We start from the raw sequence: 20,823 nt of genomic DNA, 5'->3' as shown, positions 1-20,823 counted from the left end.
CACCTAATTAAATTTATAATAAATTACATAGATCACAGTTCTGTTTGGCATGTTTAAAATGAAAGAGGTCATTTATTACCCTGGCCCAAGTGATTAAGGTAAAGGCAAAGTGTATGTATGGGGTAGCGGTGGTAGAGTACGCGGAAGTGAGGAGGCAGTAAAATCAAGAAATTGGTATGGGGCCCCGCCGGGCGTGGCTCAGCGGTTGAGCATTGACCTAGGATCCAGGGTTTGGAGGTTCGATTCCCGGTCAGGGCACATGCCTGGGTTTCAGGCTTGATCCCCGATGGGGGAGCACACAGGAGGCAGCTGATCAATGACTCTCTCATCATTGATGTTTCTCTCTCTCTCTCTCTCCCTCTCCCTCTCCCTTCCTCTCTCTGAAATCAATAAAGATATATTTAAAATAATAAAATAAAAATAAAACTCAAAATTTAAAAAAAATTTTGGTATTGGGGATGAGGGGGAGACAGGCAAAGAAACTTTTTAAAAGTGGGTGATGCTGTGGAAATTGTCCTACCTTTACAATAACAACAGAATAAGTGTTGGAAAGTTTGGTTCTTAATGTGTACATATTAAAATGTGTATTAATAAGAAGAAATAGTCAATCATTGCTTAAATTGGTTAAAAAGACAGAGAAATACTTTGTAGGAAAGTAAGTACCTAAAATTTATAACTAGCATCTTTATAGCAATTTATAGTTTGGAAAACACTTCAATAATTATTATTGTAATTCAGCAGAGCACAGTGTATCACACACTAAACACTCAATACTTGTAAACTAAATTGAAAGGAATTTTAGTTAATTGAAATTGTTAAATTGTAAATATTGTAAAAAAATGTCTGCCACACAGGATTTCACTAAGTATCTGAAATTAGAAGAACTAGTGAAAGGAACAAATGTCTTGCCCATTTATTTGTTGCCTTCTTGATCATAATACATCTTCAATCTGCATAATTATGTGGGGTTTTGGTTAAGGATGGGGCCAGAAGTCAAACAGAGTAAATGTGTGGTCATGTGCATGGGTAAAAAGAAGAAACAGAAAAATAATATGCAGGCCTAATCACTATAGCTCCTCATTTTATGTTTGTATTAATGGCTGGTATGGTATGTGTCAGTCAGCAATCTTAGCTAATTTTTTCTTTTAGTACAAGATGAATAGTTATCAAATTGCCTTAAAAGTATTAATAGAAGTTATAGGGAATACATTTTAAACTATTTTCTAAACTGCACTTAAAATACTTCTAGGGCAAAATCTTGAGAAATGCATCTTTAATAAAAACTACATAATAGTTTTAAGTTCTATTGTGCAGGGCAGCAATTCTCAAACTTTTTCATCTCAGGGTACACATAAACTAATTACTAACATTCTGCAGCACACCAAAAAATATATTCGATTTTTTGTGGATCTGACAAAAAATATAGGCATAATTTTGATTCATTCACACCAGATGGCTATTGTCATGTTGGCTGTTGTCATTTTTGTTTTGTTTTGTTAATTCTCATCAGAGGATATTTTTTCCATTGATTTTTAGGGAGTGCAAGGGAGGAAGGGAGGGAGCAAGAGAGGGAGGGAGGGAGAGGAACATCGATGTGAGAGAGATACATCGATTGGTTGCCTTCCACATGCACCCTGGCAGAGGGTGGGGGATTGGACCTGCAACCCAGGCAAGTGCCCTTTACCAGGAATAGAACCTGACACCCTTCAGTGTGAGGGCTGATGATCTAACCACTGAGCCACATCAGCCAGGGCAGTTGTCATTTTTAAAATTTGACAATCTAAGGGAAAAGAGGCCAGTGCCCCTTACTAGTCAGACATTGCATGTTTTATTTTTTTGTTTTTTGTTTGGTTTGTTTGTTTTTTAAAAAATATATCTTCATTGTTTCAGAGAGAGGAACAGAGAGGGAGAGGGAGAGAGAGAAATAGGAACATCAATAATGAGAGAGTCATTGATCAGCTGCCTCCTGCACGCCCCCTACTGGGATCAAGCCCAAAACCAAAGCACTACTCTGGCCAGGAAATCAAACAGTGATCTCCTGGATCATAGGCCGATGCTCAACCGCTGAGCGACGCCCAGCTAGGCAGATATTGCACGTTTTAAATATTCTTGTGGCACACCAGTGTGCATGCCATGGCATAAAGGTTGAAAATCACTGCTGTAGGGGAATGGCTAGTTCTCTACCTTGGGATTTGATTTCATTTGTTGCTTCTTTTGCCACATTTTTGCAGGTATCTGACTCAGAACTGTGTGGTGGATTCTGTGAACTCTGAAAAGAAAAAAAAAACATTTCAAAACAAGATGCTCTTCTTCAAAGTTGCATCAACTCTTCCAACTAAAGAATGCAGATAATACCTTGTAGGAGTTGCCAAACATTCCTACTTAATTTTGCTAGGGTTTAATGTTGTATATTAGAAGCAACACAGTAATCATAGTCTATTTACTGCATTCATAAGATAAAATGTATTGGCTCAATGTGCTATCACATCTTCCTATTGGTAACAAAGTAATATGCTATAATATTATGCTACGTGTACATTAATCTTTGAATTATACAATACTTTCTAGAAACATAATTTGAGATCACAGCATAGTGAAATCAGATTTTTGAAAATGTTACTTTCTTTTACTATTGGAATCATCTTCCATGTTTGTGGTGGAAAGGAAAACATTTCCTCTTAATTGAGGAAATGAAAGGTTAGTTTTATGAATAACTAGTGGCAGAATAGCTTTCTGTACTCATGACAATGTACTTTAAAAAGAAGAATAATAGAATATTTTAGAGACTCACGTTAGTCAACTTAATGGTGAATCCATATAACTATTTTCAGTTGCCTCCCCTTTTCTGTAAAATGCTTTCTTACGTAAGTCTTGTATTTATTTAAACAGAAAGTTACTTAAATGATTAACATGGAAATTACAGAATGACCATGAAATTACCCTAAAAACTGGTGGTTATTGTACTTAGGGTATAATAGTTCTGATTTTAGAAAGCAACACTTATTTGTATATAATTCATAATAGCCCTTCACAAATAATTTATCTGTGGAAGCATCCTGCAACTGATTTAAATGAGACAGCTTAATTTTTCCATTTGCCATTTTGTTTGTCCATTTGAATAACCACATCTTTTCTTTTCCTTCTTTCATAAGAAAATTAATTTGTTCAGTTTACTCTCCAGCATTAACATCTGATTTTTCATGAAAACTCTACCTCAGTAAGCTCATTCACTTCAGTTGCTTCTTGTTTCCTTTCTTTGTCTTTTCCATTTTCCTGAAATGGAAACAGTGTTAATAAGTATTATCCAGAAAGAACTGGAGATAAACTAACATCTTATACTCTAGTATAGCAAGCTTTTTATCTTAAAAATTTTCACATAACAAGTAAACATCATACCAAATAAATTCACACCAAGGTAGTGTATTAACAAATTCAAACAGTAATAGGCTCATTAATATATAAGGAATGTCAACCAACTAGAAGCAGTTTCCTGCTTCTTAGTTGACCCCCTTTCTGCAGCATTTTTGTCAAAACATGATGCAGAATACTTCAACTAAAAAGAGAAATAATTAAATGATAGAGTATAATATTTCATTTCAATTCTCTCAAGAAAGCTGAATCTCAAATCCTTCCATGGTTAAGTGGTTAGAAATCTATTTAGGCCAGGTACCTGGGCAGGCTTGGTTTCCTCTTGAGAATCTGACTCACTCATCTGGACCAGTAGAAAATATCGTCAAATGGTAGGGAAAAGTATTACCAGACCATTATTAATAACAAAAAAAGAGAAAAATATATTAATAAACAACAAAAAGTGCTCTGAAAGATCAAAATCTCCCCCAACCCCCACTACATCCCACCATTCCATTGAATGGTAATAAGTTCTCAACTGTTAAATTTTTCAAACTGGACTACTGTTACTACTGTTATTACTGTTATTACTGACCAAAGCTAGATTAATGCTAGGCTAGTGCTCAAGGATACAGGAAAACTCACTCCAGTAATCATCATCATCATCATTAAAAAAAAAAAAACACACAAAAAACCCAGCAACAGTAATGCAATTGAATTTTTAAAAACATTATTATTATCCTCATTAATCAAGATGAGGTGAAGTGAAACTTGGGTGGCTACCTCGTTCATGTGAGAAAGGCCGACAGAAATCAGAATAATAATCTCACTGAAAAAGCATTTTTTTGAAGGGATATTCTGAGAGGAATGTGATTTATCTGGTTTATTTATTCATATTAGGAGTTAAAATGGATAATTACCAGGTCCTTACTTCATTGCAAACTATTATAGATTCAATCACATATTATCAAAATCACTTCTGTGCCAAAACTCATTTAAGAGTTTGTGTATATTTAGGCTAGGTGCTATGTAAAAAGCAAATTTTATATTCATGGCCTCTGCCTCTAGGGCGATTACAATCTAGGGACTGTAATCTGAAATGGTATGTGCTAGAGTACTCGCCCTTTTTATCAACTTAACTCATGTTCTAGTTGGATAAACCAGAAGTACTGCCTTTGGAGACAACAGATTCCAACACTTTTTTAAAAAGCTGCCTCAAAGCCTTTTTGAAGCAGTTCATAAATAGTATGAACTAGATTTCTTTGATAGGTCCCAATCCTACATGCTCACAGACTTTCTTTGCTTATGGCGTCCATCCCCTGAAATTGCTAAGAAGCATCCTCCCATTTCTTTAAAAACCTGTTTTGTTTGGATGCACCCAGATAAATTCAACTCAACAAACCTTTATTGGGTGCCTTCTATATGCAGGTAGGGTTAAAAATATGAATGAGACCTGCCTTTGAAGAGCTCCCAGTTTAGGGAGGGAAAAGGGAACAAACAGATGCAATTCGATCCACAAAGGGCAAGTGTAGAGGTACACACAAAATGTTAAGGAGCACAGAATAAATAAATAATAGACTTTCCCAGAGAGATCAGGGAACTTTTCACAGAAAAACAGATTTTCAAGCTGGATTCAAGGGACTAGTAAGACCTTTCTGTATAAAGGAGCGGGGAAGATAATTTGAGGCAGAAGAAACAATACACACGCAGGAGGATATGGAAGTTCAATAAGTGTTTGGAGCATTCACGTAGCAGAGCATAGTTACATTAAAGAAAGTGGCAGAAAGGGAGGCTAAAAGGTGTCAACCAACGGTTGTTGGCACCAATTCAATGCCAACAGGAAACCCTAATTTGGGGTGCAATGAAGAAAGAAACTTCAGTGCAAAACCGCTCGATTGTGATACAGCACAGCTGTGAAAACATAGTGTTACAGCTCAATTATGGAGCAGCACGGCTGGGAAAAAGTGTGGCCGGGAAGAGGCCCTGGGGCAAGCGGGCCCTGGGGCAGGCCCCTCTTGGGCAAGGCAGCTCTGCTCTGCTCAGCTCAGCTCCAGCCGCTCCACACTGCTCTGCCTTGCTCTGTCCCACTGATGAGTAGGAAGTTGCATATAGTCTCACAGGTAGAGCATTTCTGAGGTATGTTCTATACTGTCTCCTAGAGTTCCACAATGGGATTGAGCTTCAGTTGCCCACAGTGAAACCTGCCCAATTATGCAGACTTCCCTCCTTTCCTGTATTACTTCCCTACTCCCTTACCACTGTTTTCTGGAACTACCTCCCAAACAAACTTGTACTCAACGTTTTAGATCAGGGTCTGTTCTGAGGGAACCCAAGCAAAAAACAGCTAGTGATCAGGATTGGGGCACAATTGGATCTAAGCAGCGAAAGAGGAGGTTAGTTAAGGTTCACTGAGTGCTTTCTTTCTTTCTTTCCATGTTTAGAAGAGTGAATGGATGGTGATGCCAATTTATTGAAATAAGGAAAGGTGCCCTGGTCGGTTTGGCTCAGTGGTTAGACCGTCGGCCTGCAGACTGAAGGGTCCCAAGTTAGATTCCCGCAAAGGGCATGCACCGTGTTTGCAGGCTTGATCCCTGGCCCCAGTTGGGGCTCGTGCAGGAGACAGCCAGTTGATGTATGTCTCTCACATTGATGTTTCTCTCTCTCACCCCCCTTTCCACTCTTTCTGAAAAGCAATGAAAAAAATATCCTCAGCTGAGGATTAAAAAAAGAAGAAATAAGGAAAGGAAAGAATAACAGGTTTGAGGAATATACAAGTTTGAGTTTGGAGGTATTATATGTAAGCTACCTACTTGATAGCCTGATAGAAGTTTCCAGTAAGAATCTGAATGCCACTGAAATATATTATGATGCATTTGCAGGAAGTTATGCAGAATAAAGTTCATTGGAAAATGATGGAAACATTGTCCAGTCTGAACAGCATTAATTTGCATTTGAATTACTGAAAATATGTAGCATTCTGCACACCTCACACTCCCACCCATGATTCTAGAGTCACTGCACTTAGGTTGCTGGCTGTGAGCTTGCCTTTGTAAATCTAGTCAAGGACTCTCCACACACACTCTCAATAGATTTGGGAACTGGTGAAATGGCCTGCAACTAAGTGTGTGTATACCACTGGTTCCAGCCACCATCACCACCTAGTGTAGTCCCTAGCCACTTGACTGAAGGTATCATTAAAGACCCCAATAGCCCTTGCAGCCACTGTGAACTGCCCATAGCTCTTACCAATGATCATATAGTTGTTGATGTCATGGATACCAGCTTCTCTCAGCTGATTTGACACTACTATGCCCCCCAACTCAGAGGTACTACATGTCCTCACACATGTCCTGCACCACTAGACCTAGGGTCACAGCATGTTCCAGCATGCACCTTCCCATGGATGAAGGTCTTTTTTTTACCAAAGTCAGTCCATAATATCTGGAAGAGGTGATTGCTTCTCTAAATGCACAGACACCTACAAAGGCTATAGGGATCACAAAGAATCAGGGAAACATGATATTAACATAGGAACACAGTAAACTTCCAGTGATGGACCCCAAAGCAGTGAGATTCACAAAATGCCTGACAAAGAATAAAAAATAATTGTTCTGAAGATGCTCAGAGAACTACAAGAGAACAAAGATAAATAATTTTTATTTTTTAAAAAATATATCTTTATTGATTTCAGAGAGAGGAAAGGAGAGGGAGAGAGAGAGATAGAAACATCAATGATGAGAGAGTCATTGATCAAGCCCGCAACCAGGCATGTGCCCTGACCGGGAATCGAAGCCCGATCGCCTGGATCCTAGGTCAACACTCAACCGCTGAGCCATGCCCAATCGGGCAAATAATTTAATGTAATAAAGAAAACAATACAAGAATGAAATTATAAATTCCACAAAGAGACAGAAAACATAAAAAAGAACCAAACAGAAAAATTTGAGCTGAAGAATACAATGACTGAAATAAAGAATTCATAGAGAGCTTCAACAACATACTAGAGGAAGCAGAAGAATCCGTGAACTCAAACACAGATCATTTAAATTATCCAGTCAGAGGAAAACAAATTTTTAAAAAATGAAGAGGGATGAAGAAAGCCTTTAGACTCATGAGACACCATTAAGAGAAACAATCTATACATTATGACAGTCTAAGGAGAGGGAGAAAGGGGCAGGAAGCTTATTTTTAAAAATAATGTCTGAGAACTTCCAAAATCTGAAGAGGTCTGGTCATCCAAGTTCATGAAGCTCGGAGGTGTGCAAACAAATTCAACCCAAACAGATCTTCTGCAATATGCATTATAATAAAAGTCAAAAATTAAAGACAAAGAAAGAATCTTGAAAATAGCAATAGAAAATGAGCTTGTCACTTACAAAGGAAGACCATAAGAGTATCAGCAGATTTCTCAGCAGAAACCTTACAGGCCAGGAGAGAGTGGGATGTTATATTCAAAAAAGAGCTGAAAGAAAAAAAACTTCCATCCAAAGTTATCCTCAGAAATGAAGGAGAGATAAAAGTCTTCATCAGACAAACAAAAGCTGAGGGATTTCATCACCACTAGAACTTCCTTACAAGAAATGCTGGAAGAAGTTCTTCAAGCTGAAATGAAAGGACACTAATTAGTAACATGATAACATATAAAACTATAAAATGCACCGGTAAATATAAATATATAGTCAAATTCAGAATACTCCAATACTATGATATGGTGGTATGTTAATCACTTAATTCTAGTGCAAAGGTTAAAGGACAGAAGTATTAAAAATAACAATAGCTGCCCTGGCCGGTTTGGCTCAATGGTTAGAGCATCGGCCTGAGGATTCAGGGTCATGGGTTTGATTCCTGATCAAGGGCACATACCTGGATTGCAGGTTGATTCCAGGCCCTGGTCAGGGCGCGTTCGGGAGGCAGCCAATCGCCGTGTCTCTCTCACATCGATGTTTCTCTCTCTGTCTCTCTCTCTCTCTCTCTCTCTGTCTTTCTTTCCCCCTCCGTTCCACTCTCTCTAAAAAACCAATGGAAAAAATATCCTCTGGTGAGGATTAAAAAAAAAGAATCCCCAGCAGATTCAGCCCAGTGGTTAGAGCATCGGCCTGAGGATCGAAGGGTTGCAGGTTCAATTCCAGGTCAAGAGCATGTACCTGGGTTGCAGTTTCGATTCCCAGCCAATGTCAGTGTTTAACCACCAAAGACAAAATGCATACATTTACCATAAAGAGAAGTATAGATATAGTGATAATCAGATATTTTGACCCTTAGTGATCTTTGTGGCTAAATGATTATGGTGGTCCTAAGAATAAAATAGATGGGCAGTTTACTAAAATGTTGATTATCTACACATAATATTAAAAATCCACATATGGTGGCCAAAAATATTACTTTAGTCACCACAGTGGAAAATTCAGACCTCTTACCCAGTTTCCAAACCTAAGCCCCTTAATTGAAAGGAAGGCTAGATCCCCTGAAAGGAGGATTCTGCAGCACTGCCATTAATATATACTGAAAATCTTCCTCTAAGTCTTCTCCAGAGGGACGCCTGGCTATTTCCTAAAATGATTGTATGATAGGCAAAAAAGAAATATTCAGGTTTTTCAGTGATTTCTAAACATTGGCACTAAATTGATGTTAATTCCTAGGGACCCTAAATGCCACTGTAGTCTACCTATTTAAGTGGGGGCTTGTGGTGGACAGGTGAGAGATGGAATCTTAATTCAAGTTTGAATCACAGGGGGCTGAGTGGGTCCATAGAACCAATATGCAGTGATTTCATCAGTTCCTGGATATATAACTAAAAGAGATACCTGGTAACTGGCAGAATTTCCATATTGGCTCTCTGTTCCTGGAATAAGGAACACTATATAGTATGAAGGGCCAAGATGAAGACCTTAGAAATCTCCCTCCCCAGCATACACACATATCAGGAGAGTAAACAAAAATTATTGCTTTCTTGGGAGAGCACAATGGGGGATTGCAGAGATTAATGACACCAATAAAGATCTGAAAGAAGCAGGGGCGAGAAACCTATCTCATGCCAATTTAACTTGCCTGTTTGGCCTGTGAAGAAGGTAGCTGGATCTTGGAGAATGACTGTAAATTATTATAAATTTAATCAGATGATGCCTCCAGTTACAGCTGCTCTTCCATATGTAGTATCTTTACCGGAACAAATCAACATAGCCCCTGACACCTAGTATGCAGCTATTGACCCAGCAAATGCTTACTTCTCCCTACAAATTGGCAAGGAACACCAGCAGCAATTTGCTTTTAGTTGGCAGGGCTGACAATATAACTTCACAGTCTTGCCCCATGGCTACATCAATTCTCCTGCTCTCTGCCATAATATAGTCCAGAGAGATATTGAGCATCTCCACCTTCCAATCAGTATTGAGTTGGTCCAGTACATTAAAGACATTATACTGAGTGGATCTGGGGGCCAGGAAGTAGCATATGGGAAAAAAGAGCTATCAGAGTCAAATATAATTTATACTTATAAATTTTGAATTGTGAAATTGTTTTAAATTTTTCACCTACTTATATAAGTTCTCATCAATAATGACTACCAAGTGATCTTTGTTAAACTGTCTTGTGGAGTTATGTGGAGTAACATGCAGTCATTTCAATCATAAAACCCTACATTAAAAAGTTATGTTTATAGAGACAATCTCAGGTTTTTCATTAAAATTTTGAGACTAATTTATTTGGAAGCTTATATATAAATTCAATATTTATTATCATCCTTGATATGTTTATCTTATTTTTCTCATTATAATTATATTATGTAAAGAAAACTTTTCTCACCAAGCCCATCCGGTTGCCTTCAAATCCCCTTTAATTTATCCCAGTGTGCTATACAAATATCATTTCTGTGAATGTCATGATATGAAAAAAGGTTGAGAAGCACTGCTTTAAACTTCAGATCAGGATTCTTAACCTGGGCCCTTTGATGAATTTTGGTGAGTGTATAAAATATGCAAGTGTATCTTTCTGGGAGAGATGGTTAATAGTTTTCATCAGGCTCTCAAAGCTTAAGAACCAGCTGATGTCAGGAATTTCAGAAGTTCCCCTATAATTTTCACCCCCGAAGAAGAAGATACAAATTAAGGATTAACTGAACTCCAACAGCACAAATAGGTCTCCATGATCACAGATAGGAAGAATAAAGGTGCTATAAATGGAACTAGGAGGACTTTTATCTCTTTGACTCACTCTTGTGGGAATCCTGCTCTTGGTCTCTTTCTTTTCTAATTTGACCAGCATAGTAAGAGGTTCTAGGGTTTTCTCTCTATTTGAAGTAGAGACCTCCTCCCTCGGGTCACCTGAAGACCAAGTAGGAACCAGGGTGGAGCCCAAGGAAGAGCAGGCAAAGAGCATAGATTTCAAATGCTCACATGGGATCCAGCTCAGCTCACAAAGCAGATATACTGGGATCTGCAGCCAAAGCTTGAAAGCCAATATCATAAAGCCTCCATTTGCCTAGACCTTCTCCTCTGTGTTTCTAAAGCACTTTGTACATATCTACATTTCTCCTATATATGTATCTCCCTTGGGGCCTAGCAAGGTGGTGACCGAAGCCACAACACCACTACACCCTACTGTCATTGTGTGATGTGGTTTTCCCTGCTAACAGGCTCTGAGCCTGTTATGAGAGGTAGATAGACTCTTATTTTGTTCTTAAAACAGTGTCGAGAATATAACACACATTTCAATATTTTCTCAATTAAGGGTGAATAAATTAAAGAACATGGACCAATAATTTATAAATCTCAGTTTCTTTAAAAACTCATATACCAGGAAGAGATATTTCCCCTGTAAATTAATAAATTAAATTCCTGATACAAACTTAATATGAATTTGGGTAACTTGTAATCCCAATTTTAACCAGGATTTTATCACCTCAGATATGCTGAATAAAGATATTCTATGGCTACCTACAGATGAGACATCTTAACCACTAATGTACTTCTCCTTCTATTAAGAATGGGCATGAATCATGTCTTTATCATTCTTTTTGTTCTCTTTTTTGCTTGATGCTATTTTCTACACATAGGGTACACTCAGCAAAAGCTAACTGAATTTGGAAAAAAACTTTTAGAAACTAATAATCTTAATTACCTTACAGGGCTTTACAGTTTATACTGCATTTTCTATACATTCTTTCATTTGATCACAAGAATCCTGTGAGTTAGAGCTTCGTTGTGGAAACGAAGAAACTAGAACTCAGAGTTTAAGCCATTTGCTGAAGGCTTTAGAGCCGAAACTAGAAGCCAAGTATTCTGCTCCTTCCCACTGTAAGATTAGTGGAATTGTCTCTCATCTTCCAAAAGAATTTCTTAAGGTTATATTGCTACACAAAAGTAGATAGTGTTTCCTTCCCTGAGTAAGAAAGTCAACATATAAGTACATTTCTAAGACCTACTGACTTGAATACTACTTTTTCTAGAATGATACTTTGGTTTATAAACCACATGTGTTTCGTTTGAGTTCATTCAGCTTTCAGCTATGTATATTTCTTGAAACGAAGGGGAAAAAAGGAAGAAGAAAAAAGAAAGGAGAAAGAAAAGAAAGAAGAAAGGAAGGAAGCTGCCTGTTTGGTCTTCTAAAAGCATTGGTTCAAAGTTCTTACTTCTGAACTTTATCTACTCTTTTCCTGTTTACCAGGTAGCTATGGGAAAAACACAGTCAAGATGGTTTAATCTGTGAACCATGCATCTTTCATTTTGTCTCACAGGCATTCTTGACCACCACCAGGGGGCAAAAGCCTACCAGCTGGCTCCTCTGTAATACATTTTCTACCCAGGACAGTACAGTACACAGGGACCCTCAGTGTCTGATTCTTGATGGAGCCTCCCTGCTAATTATTTCAACCCCAGGGCCCCAGGGAAAAGAACAAAGGCTCAGCACGGAGGGCTCTAGTGGCACTTAACCATACAGAAGCCAGAAAGAGCTCATCAGCCCTGTCAGTTTTAAAAGAAGCAATGGGGTCCTAGAGTTTGAGTGGCAAACAGCAGGAGGTGGGCTTTAATAACTGCAAACTCCCAAATGCGTCCTCTACGGCTTTGACATGGACGGTGGCATTTACCAAAGCATCCATTCACATCGAGAAACAGCTTTGTCGATTCCCTTTCTCTGTGTAAATAACCAACGATATTTGCACAGCGCGATCTTTCCCCCTTTTTAATCTTGATTTTTCATTACGTTCTTGGCTTAATGTCCTGCTGACGATTTATCTTTTAGAAACGGATTCCTTTCAACTATTTAAACTACATTTCACACGTGTCTATGAAATAATGAAATCTAGAGACGAGAAGAAACCTCCAGAAGCAGATCCTATTTAAGAGAATTTCTTCCCAGAAGGAAGCAAGTGGGAGGTAAATGGCAGGTTGGACCCTTAGAACCAACTCTGAGCCCAGCCTTGCCGGCCTCCCAGGCTCACTCAGCCTCCTTTTACCTGAGGAATAACGAATGAGTCCTCAGACAGAGGCCAGGGTAACAGGGGACACATGAGGGTACCACGAAGCGTCCCAGGGTAGAAAATGAAAATCTTTCCAAAAGTCTTGTCATAAAACACGGACTCTGCAGCCGAAGGGTGGGAAAGCTGAGAAAAAGCCCGCGAGACCGGGTCAAAGGGGGGCGAGGGGGGCAATTCTTGTCCTGATCGCGCCGGGAGGGTTTCCAGCTCAGAAAGTCCCACCCACACTCTTATTCAGGAGCGTTTGAGTCCCCGCGGAGCCCTTTCCCACCAGAAAACGCGTTCGCGTCAGGCTTTCACCTCAGCTTCTTCTCACTAAGGTTGCTGAAGCTGTGCGCCCCACCTCATAAAATGGTTATCGTTGAGGAGTTGGGGCTCCAGCGGCCCCCGCCCCGCGGCCCTTCGCCGCGCTCCGCTCCACAACCCTCCGCCGGGCCGACAGCGCGATCCGGGCGCGAAGGAGGAAACGCGGGCGGGGGCGGGGGCGGCGGGAGGCGCGCACTCCCGGCGGCTTCCGGCAACTGAAGGGTTACCGCGAGGCAGCGGCGCGCGCCGAGGGTAGAGGCGGTTGCTGACAGGTGGCGCCTGCGCACTGGGAGCGCTCATTGTGCCCCGCAGCTGCCGAACCGCCCGTCAGTCAGCCCGCCAGCCGCCCGTTCGGTGCGTTAGTCTGCGAGAGTCGGGTGGTGGGTGCGGAGCCTGCGGCCGTTCCCGCGGCCTCCTTCTCCGTCCTCCCTGTTTCCCTCACCTCCACCCCACACTCCTTTCTCCATTCCGGCTCCGTCACCCTCGGGTCCCTCACACTCAGGACGAGAATGCCCTGCCCGGAACAACCCAGCAGCGCCTAGATGGCTTTGGTCACGGTCCAGCGATCGCCTACTCCCAGCACCACCTCCAGCCCCTGCGCCTCGGTGAGTCTCTCCCGGCGGCTGCTGGGCTCTCTACTGTCACTGCGGCTCCGCTTTGCCTCAGCGGGTCCCGCCGAGCGCCACTGCGCACGCGCCGCGCCGCTTCCCAGGCCTTGGCGCTCGGCTGCCGCGAACCCCCAACACCCCCCCATCTGAAAGACGAGCAGCAGGAACTACGGGGACGTCGATTTTTTGCCCCCATCACCCCGGGCACCCAGCTCCCGCAGCCCTGGCCCGAACCCCCGCCCCTGTGGCATGCTTTCCTATGGCTTGAGCACTTCCTTTCGGGAATGAGTCATTCTGGCTTTCCACCCTCCCCCTTCCTTTTCCCTCTGTTGCTTTGCTGCAGGGAGAGGACCATGGGACTTGTGCGTTGCCCCTTACACCCACCCACGTCCCCTGACCCACACCCACTTCGTGGACCCGTTCAGTGTTCGCACGCCCTTCGTCAGGCTCGCTCTCTGTGTGCCTGCCCCCAGTCGCTCGCTGGCTTCCTTGTGCTCTGTGCTGCTCGGGCTTCGTTGGACTGCTGAACGGTAGTTACCCCTAGGTTTCTTCCCTCCTCCCCTCCCCCAAAGGGTGGCTGTGGTCTCTGCTTCTCGGACCTCTTACCTTTCCTCCACGAGATCCCCAAGCATCTGGTGCTGCATGATGACCCATGCCAACTCCTTTACGTCTTACGGACATCTATGCCTCACGCTCGCTGCTCTCGATCGTTCTTGTTGTTGGGTCGTGTTTGTGTGGCTGGTTAGTTCAGATGCCTATGCCAGTGAAGCGTGCTTCCAGCAGGAAAATACCCACTAACCAGCCCTTTCCTGCTGTGCCCTTCTTTGCCTTCTTTCCTAACCCCACCCCCACTCCTGCACATACTATTCTTCTAGGCTTTATTTTTGAAAATATTTAGTTTCCAAAATAAAATATTGCACCAGCGGGGCGAAATGGGATCTTAAAAAAAAATTAAAAAAAAAAAATCCAGATGTTTTAGAGGGGAATAGGCCAAATGAAACTGTGGGCAGTTGGAAAAGCCATCTTGAACTTCCTACAGATCTATAATTTTTAAAACTGTGTTGGTGGCTTTAGTAGTTTCAAGTTGCAAAAAGGTATTCAATGAACACTGTGCCACCTTCCACTGTAAAAAAAATTGGGTTGTTCTTAATATTTATATGTTAACTGGCTTGTAATTTCAACATAGTTTACTGAATTTCAGAATTTTCTCGTGTACGGTGGTGGTTTCTCCCCCCCCCCCCCCCAGCTTTCTTTTGCATTTTGTGTGACCAAATTGACAAATATATCCTAATTCTGGAAGTGATTATATTTCAGAGGTTAATTTAACTTGTGTTATTCCAGAGAGCAGAACTAGGGTCCTTGGGTATAAGTTCAGGGAGGCAGATTTCCAATGATTGTAAGGAAGAATTTTGTAACAGTGGATTGGACTGCCTTGCAAAATATTGAGTGCCCATTGCTGAAAGTGTTCAAGCAAAGGCTGGAGGCAATAGAAAGTATTCCTGCAATGGGAGACTTCTAAGGCTTTGTCTAACTCTTAAGATTCTGTGATTTAAGAATAATTGCCCTTCAAAGCTGGAAAACATTTTAAGATCCTCTGAAGACAAGTATCATAGGGATAGAAATTTAATATACAATACTTTATTCTTATATGTAGTACTTTTTGCTAGTTTTTGGAAAGTCATTAACATACCATCAGACTATCTTAATTCACTCCACTAGTAAACTCTTTGAGGATAGTGGTTGCCAGGATTGATTTTGTTTGAAAAGCAACTGAAGGTTAGTAGAGTCATGTAAGTAAACTAGAAACCAGCATTATAGTGACATAATTTTTCCTGGGCATTGTTGAAAACATTTATGGTATAATAATATATGTACATCAAGTTATCATACTAATTTTCTTGAGGTGAATGATTAGTGTACATTAAGACACATCTACTTGATATGACTTAATTCACCAAACTTGGTTATTTTAGAGTCTTTAGGTATGTCAATAGTCACTTTTGACATAAGTAATTAAATTAGTCATGTGATAAGCTCAGTTGTTGAGCTAAATGACTGACGTTTCTACTTGCTATACTAGTCTGGTTATTTCAGTTGTTTATATGTGGCCGAGGGTGCAAAGGAATCCTGGGACTAGTGTGTGTGTGTGTGTGAAACAATCAACATTATTAACGTGATTAATGAGCTAGTTACCTTTCCCTTTAAATTGTTTTCCCATTTCACTTCATCCAGAGCTGTGTTCAGCTGAGTTGTCTCCTGGTCCTTGTATTCCAGCCTATGTTCCAGGATGCTATCTGACTTGCATGTATTTGCTGTTGCATCTTTTGCTGCATGAATAGGTTGAGTTGTTTGTTTAAAAAAAAAAAAAAAGCAAAAAAATTTAGAGAACCATGAAAGGGGAAACTTAATTGTGTGAGGCTGGAAATTTAGATTTTTTAAAAACTAATCATATTAAGCATTTTTTTAATACTTTTTCACTATAGGAATTTTAACATTTTAATACTGTCATTTTTTCAGTATTCTTTCATTAGGGGTTAAACAAATCTATTGATCATCTTCTGGGTGTGAATGACTATTATAGATACTAAGATGTATAAGAGATGTCCTCTATCAGGATTATGTAATCTTGGGAGGGAGGAGTAGGGAATGGAAGAAGAAAAACCATGAGGGGAGAGGGGAGAAAAAGAAACTGTATGTACATGAACAGCCAGTTTGTAATGGCCATAAGTATTGTCTAAATTCAGATTATAAGTCCACTAATGGCAAAAGTAATGCCAACCTCTAAATCTCTTGGGTCTTTCTCTATGCCAGGCATCATGCTAAGTGCTTTACATGGATTGACTCATTTACTCCTCACAATATGCCCATGAGAAACTGCTATTGTCCCCATCTTGCAGATGGAAGAAACTGAGGCAAAGAGCTAATAAGGAATGTGCTTAGTGACACTCAGCTGTTGAAGCTGTAATTCAAACCCAGATGTGTCTGACTTTAGAATCTGCCATCTTTTTCCTTAGTGGTAATCAAAGAGAAGTATACAAAGTAGATGGCTCTTGAACTAGGCTTTGAAGAATGGGCTGAATTTCTATAGGCTGAGATGGAAGCTGGGAAGTAGAGAATATTCTAGGTGGAGAGAAGCTGTGTACACCAAGATTCAGAGGCAAAAAAGTACAAGGCATATCTGAAGGACTTAAATAAACCAATTTGAGTAAGGATTTGTTTGGAAAGAGTAATAGGAGATAAAGGTGAAGAGGCAGCTAGGGCTGCACAGGGACTGCTAGGCTTAGGTATGTGAACTTCACAGAGAAGGTAATGCAAAGTCCTCAGAGGCTTTTGAGCAGATATGCTCACAGTGGTGTTTTAAGAAAATTAATATAGCAGCTGTGGGCCAGAAGGTTTTGAGAGAGGGAGGCCATGAGTGGAACCAGTTAGAGGCTATTACAGTGGCCCAGGTATGAGATAATAAAGGTCTGAATTGGGAATGTGAAGTGATAGTGGAAAGAAAGGGGCAGATGTGAGGGATCTTGGAGAAGAAACAAAGGACCTGGGGACTGGTTGGGCATAGGAAAGGAGGAGTCAGAAATGCCATCTCTAGGGATATATTGTTATTCCTAGATAATAAATGTTTCCTAATTAATTGGCAATTTAAGAATTATCTCTTTCCCTCTGTCTTTCTAGTATGAATTTTCAGAATTGATACCTATATTGATCTAGGGTCAGATAGATACAGTGAACTACTACAAAAATCCTTTAGTTTTCTGTAGTGCTTTAAATTTCTCAGAATGTTTTTGTGATCATGTTCTAAAACTTTCTAGAACAACTTCATAAGTTATGCAAGACAGGTTACCAAGGTTAAAAGACGTGCTGAAGGTTATAAAACTGGTTGGTATAAGAACCTGAACTAGAGCTAAATTCCTTGGCTCTTGGTCACATCTCTTTCCATGGTGTGATAAGAGAAAGCATGAGTTTCTGATCCTGAGAACTTACTGCCAGAATAGTAAAGGAACCAAGACTTAAGACACAATCAAGAACTCACACTCTCTTTGGAGTTCATTTATATTGTAACCTTGACTACCTAGAACAGAATTATTTAACTCTGTGCAAATCATTAAGTGATAGCCTTATTTAAAGCCTTGGACATTTAGTTTCCTTACTCTTAGAAGATTATTACCAATAAAAAATAGGAATGAGAAGTATCAGGTGCTGCTAAACTAAAGACAGGCCCCTTATAGTTCTGAGAAATGATAACTGATGGTTTTACCGCAAGGGTGGAGGGAGAAAACCCATAGATAACTGGCCTAAGGAAAAAATATAGCAGTTACAGACTACTTAATGTAAGGACAAATACCCACCTAAGATTCAGTACTCCCTCAGATCTACTATTATATGGTCATAATGATGACCCTGAATATCATAAGAAGGCTTAATCTTGATTGTCTTGATTTAAGCAGTCAGGATTGAGTGAAGTATTTTTAGATAGCTGTTCATCCAAGTTTCACCAAAATTTTGATGTTTAAAATGCACATTGTAATTAATTGGAAATTCATTTACATATATATCTTATTTCCTGATAGTGCTGGATAAATAAGATATTGTTGAATTACATATATTCAAATATGACTACACCTCTTTCTCCCTAAGCAGAGAAAATAAAATCATAGCAAATATGAAATTGATTTATATGAAGTATAAATACTTAAAAGTGATGCTTTTTAATTTTTTAAAGACAGCTTTAGAAACTTTCTTAAACTGTAGAAATAATACAAGGCCATTGTAGAAATTTGGAAAATACAGAAAAGCATAATAAAGAGAATAAAAGATGTGTGCCATAAAACTGTGTATATATTTTACATAGTTGAAATGCTGATGTATATTTAATTTTGCATTTTTTAGGTTTGATATAAATCGTAGATGTATTGCCATATCACCTAAATGGCTGCATTGAGTAGTTAGATTTTAACTCATTTAACCATTCCATTATTGATGAACATCTAGGTGTTTTCCAACTTCTTTTTTTTTTTTTTTGCTTTTGTAAATTCCATTGCGTGAACATCATTGCGCATAAATATTCAAATGTATTTTTTTTTAATCCTCACCTGAGGACATGCTTAGGGAGAGGAAGAGAGAGAGACATACACACACACAGAGACACAGAGAGAGAAACATTGATCTGTTGCCTTCCGTAGGCTCCCCGACTGCGGATCAAACCTCAACTCAGGTATATGTCCTGACTGGGGATCAAACTGGCAACCTTTCAGTGCACGGGACAATGCTCAACCAACTGAGCCACTCCAGCCAGACACATTTTGGAACATTTATTAAGATTTCAAGAAATAAAATTACTGGATCACAGAGTATAAACAATTTTAAACACTTCTATTACATATTTATACTTTATAGAAAGTTGTTTCAATTAACATTTATTCTAACCAGCCTAGTATAAAAATGCTCATTTCTTCTAGCCTTATTAACACTGGATATTCTCACTTTATTTTTAATCATTAGTAATTTTTGAGGATAAAGATAGTTGGTTTGATGTGTATTTTATTAGGCTAAAAATTTTTCAGATGTGTATGAGGTATTTCTATTAACTTTTAAAAAAAATAGTTTTATTGACTATAAATTATAGACCCTAAAATAAAACTTTTAATGTATACAATTCAGTTGATTTTTAGTAAACTTACAGAATTTACAGACTGCAACCTGCACTACAATCCTGTATTCCATTTTATGAGTTGCTTATTCTTTTCAATCTAAATACCCTCTTTTTTTAATTTTTATAAAGAGAGAGGGAGGGAGAGGGAGAGAGAGAGAAAGATCGATGAGAAACATCAACACTGATTGGCTGCCACCAGCACCCCTCCCCCCCACACTGGGGATTAAGCCCGAAACCAGGGCATGTGTCCTGACTGGGAATCGAACCAGTGACCTCTTGGTGCATGGGTTGACACTCAACCATTGAGCATACCAGCCTGGTGCAATGTATATACCCTCTTGATATATTATGAATATTAGTCCTTTATTGTATTTACTAAACTATTTGCTTTTTGTTTGTATTACCCCTAGAATAAAGTCCACACTACAGAGTTATGCTAGCAAAACTTTTAATGAGTCAACCTTACCTATCTCTTCAGCTTTGTCTCTTCCCAAGCCTCTGCCTTGCACACTGCTTAGTCAAGCTGACATGTCATGCTCCCTTTTATCTCTAGGCTTTATACTTGCTATTTCCTTTACCTGGAACACGTTTTCTTCATCTCTTTACATGACTAATTCCTACTCATCCTTCACGTTCCAGCTTAAATGTCACTTCAGGGAAGCTTCCCTGACTTCAGTCCCAGACTATGGTAGGTGCTCCTTCTATGCGCACCAGAGCATCCTTACTTACCCATCATGACTTTACCTTTTTATTGTACTTGATTGTTTGACATCTTATTTCCCCAATTAACCTTTAAGCCAGGGACTGGGTCTATTTGTGCATATTTTTGTATCACCAGGGTTAAAAATATTGGACATGTGGATGAATGGATGAAACTGATAATAGTCCTATTTGGCAGTCTTTTCCACTTTGAGTTCTTCCATTGTTTTAAGCATTGTTCCGTTCCCAGAAGCCCAAAACTATGACCACTTTTAAGAGTTTTTAAAATTGATTTGAGAGAGAGAGAGAAATGGAGAGAGGGAGGGAGGGAGGAAGAGAGAGAGAACCATCTATTTGTTTTCCACTTATTTAGGCATTCATTAGTTGATGCTTGTATGTGCCCTGCCAGGGATTGAACCTGAAAACCTTGGCGTATCGGGAGGATGCTCTAACCAACTGAGCTGCCTGGCCTGGGCCCCTTTAAGACTTTTGATACATATTGCTAAATTGTCCTCCAGAAAAGTTGAATCAATCTTTGTTGACAAGCTATGTATAAAAATGTCTGCTTCACTGTACCCTCATCAGCCTTGAGTATCATCATCATCATCCACTTTCTTCATCATAAGAGCCATTGTTTATTGAACACTTACTGTGTAGCAGACACTGTGCTGAGTACCTTGCATGCATTATGTTATTTCATTTTTACATGGCTCCCATGATGTAGGTATTATTATCAT

General features: G+C 39.7%; 2 protein-coding genes across 6 annotated transcripts in view; one reads left to right on the top strand and one right to left on the bottom strand.

Moving 5' to 3' along the window:
- Positions 1 to 14,474, bottom strand: part of EFCAB5 (EF-hand calcium binding domain 5) — a gene marked incomplete at its 3' end in the record, with an annotated part of 84,560 nt that extends 70,086 nt beyond the window's left edge. Inside the window, 5 exon segments of the mRNA XM_081162033.1 lie at positions 2,185 to 2,269; positions 3,214 to 3,273; positions 3,671 to 3,712; positions 7,725 to 7,950; positions 14,341 to 14,474. Coding sequence (XP_081018159.1) covers positions 2,185 to 2,269; positions 3,214 to 3,273; positions 3,671 to 3,712 — 187 coding nt within the window. The 5' untranslated portion in view covers positions 7,725 to 7,950; positions 14,341 to 14,474.
- Positions 13,410 to 20,823, top strand: part of SSH2 (slingshot protein phosphatase 2) — a 210,240-nt gene continuing 202,826 nt past the window's right edge. For 2 of the 5 annotated variants that reach the window (XM_081161266.1, XM_081161265.1), the window contains exon 1: positions 13,451 to 13,731. In XM_081161266.1, the coding sequence (XP_081017392.1) occupies positions 13,669 to 13,731 (63 nt within the window). In that variant the 5' untranslated portion in view covers positions 13,451 to 13,668. Of the gene's footprint in view, positions 13,732 to 14,036; positions 14,265 to 20,823 lie in introns of those variants that run through there. The other 3 variants (XM_081161269.1, XM_081161272.1, XM_081161270.1) reach the window with 3 other exon arrangements.

The sequence above is a fragment of the Miniopterus schreibersii genome (assembly GCF_964146895.1).
Source record: "Miniopterus schreibersii genome assembly, chromosome: 16".
Lineage (NCBI taxonomy): Eukaryota > Metazoa > Chordata > Mammalia > Chiroptera > Miniopteridae > Miniopterus > Miniopterus schreibersii.
The sequence above is the reverse complement of the archived record's forward strand: the minus strand, read 5'-3'. Positions and strand labels throughout refer to the sequence as shown.